The sequence below is a fragment of the Schistocerca cancellata genome, chromosome 12, assembly GCF_023864275.1.
Source record: "Schistocerca cancellata isolate TAMUIC-IGC-003103 chromosome 12, iqSchCanc2.1, whole genome shotgun sequence".
Lineage (NCBI taxonomy): Eukaryota > Metazoa > Arthropoda > Insecta > Orthoptera > Acrididae > Schistocerca > Schistocerca cancellata.
Genome location: NC_064637.1, coordinates 83,651,606 through 83,663,469, shown reverse-complemented (window position 1 = coordinate 83,663,469; position 11,864 = coordinate 83,651,606). Strand labels below are relative to the sequence as shown.

Sequence of the window (11,864 nt, the reverse complement as noted above, 5' to 3'; positions counted from 1 at the left end):
TGCTTGCTAGGCAGAAATATAATGGTTAGCATTTCTGCCTAGAAAGGAAGAAGACCCAGGTTCGTGTCCCGGCCGTAACACAAATTTTAATTCATTTCGTCTGCTTCGATCATTATCGTAGAAGCATTTGATGTTAGTCAAGAACGTCAGTAAGGCGACAAAGAGTTATTATCAGCATCTCACTGAATTTGAACTGGATCGTGTAATAGGGATCCGAGAAGCTGGATGTTCCGTCTGTGATAATGCAGGAAGGCTTGGCAAGAATGTAGCCACCGTACATGATTACTGGCAGCGGTGGTCACGAGAATGTACGGACGCAAGAAGACCTGGCTCCGGGCGGTCTGTGGCACTGCCGAGAGAGAAAATGGTCGTTTTCGGCGCATGGCTCTGGCGCATCGTCTTACACCTGCAGCAGCGATCTGAGCAGCAGTTAGCACTACAATGACACAACGAACTGTTACAAATCGGTTACTTCAACGACAGCTCCGAGTCAGACACCCTGTGGCATGAATCCCACTGACCCCAAACCACCGCCATTTGCAACTTGAGTGGTGTCAGACGTAAGCCCCTTGGATGATGGTGATGGCAGTGAAGAGGATGGTGATGATGAAGAAGAAGAAAATGGTAAAGAAGAAGACGACGAAGAAGAATAAGACGACGACGAAGAAGGAGGTGACGACGACGAAGAAGAAGACGACGACGAAGAAGGAGGTGACGACGACGAAGAAGAAGACGACGACGACGACGACGACGACGACGAAGAAGACGACGACGACGAAGAAGACGACGACGAAGAAGACGACGACGACGACGACGACGACGAAGAAGAAGAAGAAGATGACGACGACGACGACGACGACGACGACGACGACGAAGAAGAAGAAGAAGACAACGACGACGACGAAGAAGAAGATGACGACGACGACGACGACGACGACGAAGAATAAGAAGAAGAAGAAGATGACGACGACGACGACGACGGCGGCGGCGGCGGCGACGAAGAAGAAGAAGAAGAAGAAGAAGAAGACGACGACGACGACTACGAAGATGACGACGACGACGACGACGACGACGACGACGAAGATGACGACGACGACGACGAAGATGACGACGACGACGACGAAGATGACGACGACGACGAAGAAGAAGACGACGACGACGACGAAGAAGACGACGACGACGACGAAGAAGACGACGACGACGACGAAGAAGACGACGACGACGAAGAAGAAGACGACGACGACGACGAAGATGACGACGACGACGACGAAGATGACGACGACGACGAAGAAGAAGACGACGACGACGACGACGAAGACGACGACGACGACGAAGATGACGACGACGACGAAGAAGATGACGACGACGACGAAGAAGATGACGACGACGACGAAGAAGATGACGACGACGACGAAGAAGATGACGACGACGACGAAGAAGATGACGACGACGACGACGACGACGACGACGAAGAAGAAGAAGATGACGACGACGACGACGACGACGACGACGACGACGACGACGACGACGACGAAGAAGAAGAAGACAACGACGACGACGAAGAAGAAGATGACGACGACGACGACGACGACGACGACGACGAAGAATAAGAAGAAGAAGAAGATGACGACGACGACGGCGGCGGCGGCGGCGTAGAAGAAGAAGAAGAAGAAGAAGAAGACGACGACGACGACTACGAAGATGACGACGACGACGACGACGACGACGACGAAGATGACGACGACGACGACGAAGATGACGACGACGACGACGAAGATGACGACGACGACGACGAAGATGACGACGACGACGACGAAGAAGACGACGACGACGAAGAAGAAGACGACGACGACGACGAAGAAGACGACGACGACGACGAAGAAGACGACGACGACGACGAAGATGACGACGACGACGACGAAGATGACGACGACGACGACGAAGATGACGACGACGACGAAGAAGAAGACGACGACGACGACGAAGAAGACGACGACGACGACGAAGATGACGACGACGAAGAAGATGACGACGACGACGAAGAAGATGACGACGACGACGAAGAAGATGACGACGACGACGACGAAGATGACGACGATGACGAAGAAGATGACGACGACGACGAAGAAGATGACGACGACGAAGAAGAAGATGACGACGACGAAGAAGAAGATGACGACGACGACGAAGAAGATGACGACGACGACGAAGAAGATGACGACGACGACGAAGAAGATGACGACGACGACGAAGAAGATGACGACGACGACGAAGAAGATGACGACGACGACGAAGAAGATGACGACGACGAAGAAGATGACGACGACGACGAAGAAGATGACGACGACGACGAAGAAGATGACGACGACGACGACGGAGATAACGACGACGACGAAGAAGATGACGACGACGACGAAGAAGATGACGACGACGACGAAGAAGATGACGACAACGACGAAGAAGATGACGACGACGACGAAGAAGATGACGACGACGACGACGGAGATAACGACGACGACGAAGAAGATGACGACGACGACGAAGACGAAGATGATGATGAAGATGAAGATTATGCAGATGATGAAGAAAATGAAGTAGATGATGAAGAAAATGAAGTAGATGATGAAGAAAATGAAGTAGATGACGAAGAAAATGAAGTAGATGACGAAGAAAATGAAGTAGATGACGAAGAAAATGAAGTAAATGACGAAGAAAATGAAGTAGATGATGAAGAAAATGAAGTAGATGATGAAGAAAATGAAGTAGATTATGAAGAAAATGAAGTAGATGATGAAGAAAATGAAGTAGATGAAGTAGATGATGAAGATGTAGATGAAGTAGATGAGGAAGATGAAGATGATGATGAAGATGATGATGTCTGCTTTGTGGGGCGCTCAACTGCATGTATGAAGTCCCAATTCTTATGCAGTCCAAGTTTTACACAGTCCCATCTTGCCACTGTCACTAATGATGATGATGAGGATGAAATGATGAGGACAACACAAACACCCAGTCCCCGGGCAGTGAAAATCCCACCTTCTTGGAGGGCGGGGTGGAGTTCCATTGTGTTTTCTGCTGAAACCTGGTTCTCCATCGGTGCTAATGATGGCCGTGTGTTGGCCAAAGCAGGCCAGTTGACAGCAAATTTGTGCGTCTGTCTCGTGATTCTACCTCTTGTGCTGCCTTTCATGAAGAGCTTTCCAGGTGATGGTTTGCAGTTGGGTAACGCTCGTCCACATACCATTGTTGTAACTCACCACGCTCTACAGAGTGTTGACATGTTGCCTAGGCCCGCTCGATGACCAGATCTGTCTCGAGTCGAGCACATATGGGACATCAGCAGATGACAACTGGGTTAATCATCCCCGTATTGACCGACCAGGTGCAACAGGCATGGAACTCAATGCCACAAACTGACGTCCAGCAACTGTACGCATTCAACATTCTGGCGATTACACCGGTTGTTAATAAACCAGTATTTCGCATTTGTAATGGCTTATATGGCACTTACTTAACCTGTGATCTTGCAGTGTTAATCACTTAAATATGTTACCTAGACAAATTTATTTCCGAAATTTCGTTACTCTGTGTTAGTTATTTTTTGGTGTTGCAATTTCTTTCCCGTCAGTGTATTTCTAGAAACATTTTTCAGAAAAGTTAATTCTTCTCCTGAACTATGTTTTCCGCATTTTTGGATGTTTCCCAGTGGTATATGTTAGCTGAATGGTCAGCGTGACGGATTGCCAATCCTCTGGGCCCGGATTAGATTCCGGGCTGGGTCGGGGAATTTTCTCCGCCCAGAGACTGGGTGTTGAGCTGTCATCATCATCATCATCCTATCATCCTCATTGACTGCAGGTCGCCGAAGTGGCGTCAAATTTAGAGATCGACATCCGGCGAACGGCCTGCCCGATGGGGGCCCTAGCCATGCCATTAAATAAATAAAAGTGGTATACTTTGATACAGTACGAAAATGAGTAGCGAATTGAGTTCTTGGTGAAGAAAGAATAAATCAAAAACGTCATGCTGGATACCTAAATTTTACTGCATAAACAACGGAGGTAAGCCGTTAACTGTTTTCCCTTCTTATTTTGAGGGTTTGTAAGCGAGAAAAAGTTTTAAAAAGCATTGAAATATTGTGTAAAGTGTTTTTGAAGTCGTGTGAGCACACTCATTATCAAAAACCTGATGGGGTAGTTTTGTCTCCGTTTTAAGAAAAGCTGGTTTTTCACGCATGTGAATTTTTATGACGTCGTATCTCCTGAACTGTGTGTCCAACAATACTATAATTTTGCACTTAAATTCGGCGGTATATGTGGATACCGTCTGCAAACTGTTACCAAAGGAGTTGATAGTAAAGACTAAATAAATTAAATTGTCGTGCCTGTTACTGAAGTTTGACTTCACGAACAGCAAAACGGTAGCAAGCGATAAATAGTTTTCCTTTCGTCATTTTTGTTGGGGGTGGGGGTGCCAGCGAGAAAACGTTTAATAAAGCCTTGAAATAGATGAAATTTGTTGGATGTTGCTAAGTACTCTCGCTCTGAAATACTGGATGAATTAAGTAGGGGTACTTGAGCGAATCAAGACAGCTATACAGTTTCTAATTGTAAGAGTTGTGTCGCACTTTTAAAGCACAGTCAGGTGACAGAAGTCATGAGACAGCGACACCCACATATACAGATAACGGCAGTATCGCGTACGCAAGTTGGCGGAGCTGTCTTTTGCACTCAGGTGGTCCATGTTTAAACGTTTTCGCAGTGGTTATGGCCGCACGACAGGAATTAACAGACTTTGAACCGGAAATGGTAGTTGGACCTAGACGCATCGGACATTCCGTTTCGGAAATTGCTAGGAAATTCAATACTCCGTCGTCCACATTGTCAAGATTGTGCCGAGAATACCAACTTTCAGGCATTACTTCTCGCGGCGGACATCGCAATGGCTGCCGGCCTTCACTTGACGACCGAGAGCAGCGGCGTTTTCGTAGGTGATGATGATGATGGTTTGTGGGGCGCTCAACTGCGCGGCTATCAGCGCCTGTACAAATTCCCAACCTCGGCTCAGTCCAATGTCACCACGTACAGGAATGATAATGAAATGATGTGGACAACACAAACACCCAGTCACTCGAGGCAGGTGAGTTTTCGTAGAGGTGACAGTGCTAGCAGACCAGCAACACTTCATGAATCAATGTATGCGTTAGGACAATGCGGCGAAATTAGGCACTAATGGGCTATGGCAGCAGACGACCGATGCTACTGCCTTTAGTAGAGAGTGAGGCAAATAAAAGTGGCCCGGACGAATGGATACGAATGGACTTGATTGTTGGAACACATTTACATGATCTTCACGTCTGCCAGAGTTGTTAGCCTAGGTCACCTGCCCTGTCAGTATGCGATTACTTTTTGTGGGGAGCCCTCAAGTCTAAGGTGTATCGCAACAACCCTAATAGTCTGCAAGTACTGCACCGGGACATTTCGGATGAGACTACAGCAATTCCAGCTGTCCAGCTTCGATCCGCCTTCAGCAACTTCCTGACCAGGACCTAAAAATGCCAAGAGATGAACGGTGGCCACTTTCAACATCTTCTGTAGGCAGGTTAGTACCGTATTTCTTTTCCTCTGTTTTATTCTTTATACCTTGGAATTCGGTTCCCCAGGTCACTTATTTACCCCATCTTGTAATAGCACGACATCGCCTGCAGCGCCTATCCTGGGCTCTTGACCAAAAAAATTCAAATGTGTGTGAAATCTTATGGGACTTAACTGCCAAGGCTATCAGTCCCTAAGCTTACACACTACTTAACCTAGATTATCCTAAGGACAGACACACACACCCCTGCCCGAGGGAGGACTCGAACCTCCGCCGGGACCAGGCTCTTGACCGCGTCGGTTGGACCCTAGACGAATGGAAACGCGTGGCATTGTCAGATGAGTCCAGATTTCAGCTGGTAAGAGATGGCGGTAGTGTCCGACGGCATCGCAGACTCCACGAAAAAGCCACTGTGCAAGTTGCCGGTGGCTCCATCACGGTGTGGGCTCTGTTTACTTGGAATGGACTTGGTTCTCTGGTCCAATGAGACGGATCACTGAGTGAAAATGGTTATGTTGTACTACTTGGAGACAATCTGCAACCATTCATGAAATTCACGTACACAAACAACGGTGGAATTTTTGTAGATTAAAATGGTCACAACTGTTCGCGACTGCGTTGAAGAACATTTGGCCATCCAAGTTGCCCGACATGAATCGCTTCGAACTTTTATGGGACATAGACGAGAAGTCAGTTCGTGCACAAAATCCTGCGTCGGCAACACTTTCGCATTTATGGACGGCCTTAGACGCAGCATGACTCAAAATTCCCACCGAGGGAGGCAGTGCAGTGATTAGCACACTGGACCCGCATTCGGGAGGATGAAGGTTCAAACTCACATCCTGCCATAGGAGATTTAGGCTTTCCGTGATTTCCATAAATCGCTCCAGGGGAATGCCTGGTTGGTTCTTTTCAAACTCCACGACCGATTTCCTTCCCAACCCTTGACACAATCTCAGCTTGTGATCCGTTTCTAATGTCAACAGGACATCAAACATAGTCTTCCCTCCTTTCAGTATTTCTGCAGGAGCCTCCCACGTTTAGATGCTGCACTACGCCAGGCAGAAGGAGATCCAACACGATTTTAGGAGGTATGCCATGACTTTTGTCGCCTCTGTTTAAAGCTGCAGATGTATTCAGTGTAGATATGTGGATACTGTCTGGAAACTGTTGCGAATAGAGTTGAAAGTTAGTATGCCTGGTGCTGAAGGTTGACTGCACGAAAAGCGATAATGTAGTAAACGATAAACTTTTACCTTTCATCATATTGTGGGGGTGTCAGCGAGGAAAAATTTCCTTAAGGCTTTAAATTGTATAAACTTGTTGGAAATTAGTAAGTACTGTCATTCTGAAATACTAGATAAATCTAGCCTTCAAGACACACAATTTCTAACTGTAATGCTTGTATTATTGTCTTAAACATGCAACACACGATTATACCCCTTAATGGATAGATTATGACAGCTTTTTGACTTTTTAAATGCGACCGATAATTCCGCGAAATATTGAAAATAAAATGGTTCTTGCCCTAAGGTCGTTAGTTAGGCACCCTGTAACCTGGTTCTTGCGTAGTCAAAATGTGTGTGTGAATTCCTAAGTGACCAAACTTCTGAGGTAATCGATCCCTATGTTTTACACAATACTTTAACTTGTACTCAGAACAACACACACACCCATGCCCAAGGAAGTTCTCGAACCTCCTGCGGGAGGGGCCGCGCAGTCCGTGGCATGAAGCCTCAAACCGCATACCCACTCCGCGCGGCCTTACATAGTCATGTAGTAATGTACAGGACGGTCAGAAACAGTCTGGAAAGCTTGTTAAAGTGTTACAAGATTTGTTGTGCTGAGAAATAATCGTTAAAAAATTCGATAAACTACGCCATTTCCAAGTTAATCAGCAATGAAGTTGATCAGTCAGGTCGTTTCGCGAGCAAACTCAAGTGTCCTTCGAGATACAAATAGTGTCAGTCGTTCTCATAGGGTGGATGACATGTTCGGTTTTAGGAAACCAAACGAAGGTCTCATTTGGCGACGCGGTCTCTGACGGACCGCTTGAATTTACGTGAGCTACGCTCTCATTGGCTAACTTCAATGCTAATTAACTCGGAAACGGCCCTATGTATCGATTTTTTTCTTAACAACTATTTCTCAGCACAACCTATCTGCAACACTCTCACAAGCTTTTCAGACTGTTTGTGACAATCTTGTAGATACAATGGGGAAAGGGTATATACGATTAATAGTTTAGCTACCCAAAAGATATGACACCAGAAGTTGTAAAGGGAATATCACCCCTAAAAATATTTCAGTATGAGTAACTTAGTCAATTTGCTGGTTGTCATAGGTCAAAATTCGATATCTTTCGGGGCACTCTTACTTTGTCGCAATAGGAAGACATTTCGCAATGCCGCTGCAGTATAATTTCTGAAAACAGGAGCCAACAATACGATCAAGTGGAGCAAGAAACTTAAAAGGTGTCGGTGGCTGTTCCTTCTTTTTCCACAGCAACATAATTAGCGACACATAAGCTGCAACATTTGTCGCAGACAAGCAAAATGCCATTGCAGTTATCTCTTAAAGGCGTTAACCAGGTTCATTCCAGACACCGAATATAAACTACGGTATTAAGAGGCCTGCGAAACGTGTTAGCAAAATCCATCATACTTTTGAACGACATCTTTCTCTATTAGCGATGTGATGGCATTCAAAATCTTCAGAGTTCTTACGAACAAACCTTGCGCTACATCATAATCACGTGATCTTTGGAGACGTACGTTAGCGACAAAAATTGGACTCCGCGCATCAGAAGGCGCACGCCATTAAATATTCCTACTCTATGGTCTTTGCCTGCTATGCTTTATCGGATTAGAGCCTCTGTTAGCTCTCTGTATCAGGTAGGAACATCTCTGCTGCCGCAGCTCATTCAACTGTCTGCAGAAAGAAGACGACTGTGCAGATCGGGACCAACGGACGCCGCGTCTTATACAGAATAGACATACGGATTTGCGCGGATTATTTGCGCCATTACGCCACACGGCATCGTAGTAAATAAAATGGTGAGTCAGTTTAAATACTCGATCCATTCTAGTATGATTATTTATCTATACTAAACTATAGAGTGGGAATGCGTATGAAATGAGCATAGCGTATTGCGCATGTTTTGTTGCCAACACTAAACGTTATATTTCCAGTGTCTTTTGGTTTAATGATGTCTGCCTACATTTTGTACTAAGATCGAAACAATATCACAAATACTGGAACTATTTGTACGCACGTATTTACGACTAACAGTAATGGTACAAGTGTAGCTGCTACAGACGCAAATCGAAATATATGAACGGTGAAAGAGTGACTTCATATTTATGTACCACAAAGTCAAGTGACTCAGGAGGCAATGTACGTTGGCGACAGAAATTATGCGCATCTGAATGCTCATTCTATAGATATTCCCCCTCTATGTATTAAACGCGCCAAATTACGTTGTGTTTCGGTGGTAACATTTTGAGTATCGCGTAGGATAAAAAGACGAGGAATAGCATGTGGGCGTTGAAATGGGACAAGGAGGACAAGAACTTTCATCTAGTGAGCAAGAGACATAGCTGATAGAGGCAATAACGAATTAAAGGGGGTCCGCCTTCTCGCGAGAACACAAATTATGTTTTGTTTAACCGATAAAGTTGTTTCCCCATAGTTGTGGCATGTGGGTATGTTCTTTTATTGTTTCTGAAATGTATACATACAAATTTTATGTCAGTTAGGAACATGTTGACGTCATATTTTATTGTTGTTTAAATTACACATATACTTTGCCATTTAGTTTACATTTTGCGTGCGCTGTGGTTGCCAATAGTAATAAGCCATAATTTTAAATTAATACAGCGTGTCATCTACAACGCAGGTAAATCAGAGCAACGACTGAATTGATTTTTGTTTATAATTTAACCTTTAAACTGTGTATCAGGTTCAGTAGAAGCATATTCACTTTTCAGACCCTTATCATTGCTATAGCTGACGTGTCCTGAGCTGCACTTGCTTCTTATTTGCCTGCTTAACGTTTTTTATTGTGGTTTTTATGTTTAACATGAGATGTGGCTATCGGTAAAATTACTAGAGGTTTCGGTTTGGAAAAAAGTATATGGTGTGGTTTGGTGTTTATAGATTGTGTTACGCGCCCTTAACAGCGTTTACTTAAGTTTTCTCGTGCTCATTGATGAATTCTGGAAGCTACTACGTTGCTGTGGCTTAGACATAGTTTTTGCTACAGTTTTACGTCTCAGGTACGTTGGTGACAGTGGTTTCTTTCACAGATTTGTTTTCGGTAGGCGCTCACGAAGTTTGAATCTTTTCAGACACGTGTGTGTGTGTGTGTGTGTGTGTGTGTGTGTGTGTGTGTGTGTGTGTGTGTGTGGGCGCGCGCGTGTATGCGTGTATGTGTATGTGTGAGTTCTAATGCGTGTTTTTTTCATAGTTTGATAAGAGAGACAGCCGTTCTTCCAGTGCAGTATATGCCAGTGGATTAGCAAGCAAGGAAAATTATTCTGGCCTGCTTTAATACACACCCTCCCTCCGTAACCACACGGAGTATGAATGTGGATGCATGGAGAGGATTTGTATATGAGAAGCCCAGTTTTGAGTATCAACAACTATTCACCATGAATGACTGAAGTGTTTGGCACAGGATAGTTTTTACTGTAGCATACAAACAATTATTCCCTTTCGAGCTTAAAAATAAACGCGTAGAGACGCTAACAACCCTATTACTAGACTATAGTGATGGCATTCTTCAGGATCTATTTCGTACGAAATCTCAGGCAGGCTTCAACTGGCGATGAAATAACGTATACGACACATCTGTTTCGTAGGGTTTTTCGACCATATCACACCAGCCTACGAACTACCACCACAGCTACAAGTCGCTACCACCACAGCTACAAGTCGCTAAGCCTAGAGACTATCACAGTCTGTTTTTGCTCTCTCGTCTTCTCAGTCACTGCACTCCTTTTTCACCAACTGTGACATAGTCGCGTATACCGAAAGTGATCCAATACTGTCAAACGTTTTTTTTTTTTTTATTCCAGTGTTTGATCACAATATCAATTCTTTAGACGATAACCGGTTTCAGTCCGTAATGACCATCCTCAGATCTACAATATACAAATATATACACCTAGTGAGCAGTGTGTCTTTCAACATAATAAAGCAATACGCATCACGGTATACTATCATGCCACCAGGGAAATGTACAGATAAAATACAGTAAAATGTACCTTTTTTATTCAATGTCATAAAGTGATAAGGCCATAATGGCATCGTCAAAACATATGAATATAATCAGCACAGCATCTTACGATCGGTGCGCGCCTATGTAACATCCTGGCGGCCGACCCAACAGAGGGCGCTGATCATTGATCTGGCTTTTTTCAGCAGTCATATAGACATTTTATCTTTCATAGGCAATTTATAGGTAGCTACAGACAATGTATTACGTAAATTAATTGTTAACCATAAATTCACCATAAAAAGGGTCGGACCTATTCTCTTCATATATTTCCTTTTAAAAATTTTATAGGGGTAACTGTATTCGTCTTTTAATGTATCACAATTGGTTTCTATGATAGTTATCAATTTTAAAAGTCTGCTACATGTATTTTACCTAATGTGTTTTAATTAGATTATGTTTTTTGCGTAAATGATGACTACATCTAAGCCCACAGTAGCGACATCTAGGGAGGATGTAGGCAAACATTTCTGGTAGCTACTGTACTTCAGTAGCCAGTTTCAATAATGACTGTGTGGACGATGTGGCCTATTCTACACCTTATTTTAGATCTATGTGACGATGCTGTGGTGATTATATGTTTTGACGATGCCATTATGGCCTTATCACTTTAGGACATAGAGTAAAAAAGGTACTTTTTACTGTATTTTATCTGTACATTTCCCTGGTTGCGTGATAGTATACTGTGATACGTATTGCTGTATTATGTTGAAAGACACACCGCTCACTAGGTGCATATTTTTGCATATTGTAGATCTGAGGATGGTCATTACGGACTGAAACCGGTCATCGTCTAAATAGTTGATATTGTGATCAAAGACTGAAACAAAAAACATTTGCATTCCTTTTTATTTGTCTTCAGCTCTCACTCTATTACTTGAACAGCAAAGCATACATACTCGTACTCAACAAAGTAAAATTCTCTCTGGCCGGCCGGGGTGGCCGTGCGGTTCTAGGCGCTACAGTCTGGAAGCGCGTGACCGTTACGGTC

General features: G+C 44.3%; 1 protein-coding gene across 1 annotated transcript; it reads left to right on the top strand.

The window, feature by feature from the left end:
- The first annotated feature begins 576 nt into the window (after positions 1-576).
- On the top strand, positions 577-10,147 carry LOC126109475 (protein starmaker-like). Its single transcript, XM_049914502.1, has 3 exons — positions 577-1,480; positions 1,612-2,885; positions 10,064-10,147. Exons 1-3 carry the CDS (start codon positions 577-579, stop codon positions 10,145-10,147), a joined length of 2,262 nt encoding a protein of 753 aa, XP_049770459.1.
- Positions 10,148-11,864: the final 1,717 nt, after the last annotated feature.

Bases quoted from the DNA above. Each gene is read 5' to 3' on its own strand.
- LOC126109475 (XM_049914502.1), top strand. From the start codon at position 577: ATGGTGATGGCAGTGAAGAGGATGGTGATGATGAAGAAGAAGAAAATG. The intron at 1,481-1,611 runs AGATGACGACGA...ACGAAGAATAAG, and splicing joins GACGACGACGAAGAAGAAGA to AAGAAGAAGAAGATGACGAC. The intron at 2,886-10,063 runs GTGGGGCGCTCA...TTTTTTTCATAG, and splicing joins AAGATGATGATGTCTGCTTT to TTTGATAAGAGAGACAGCCG.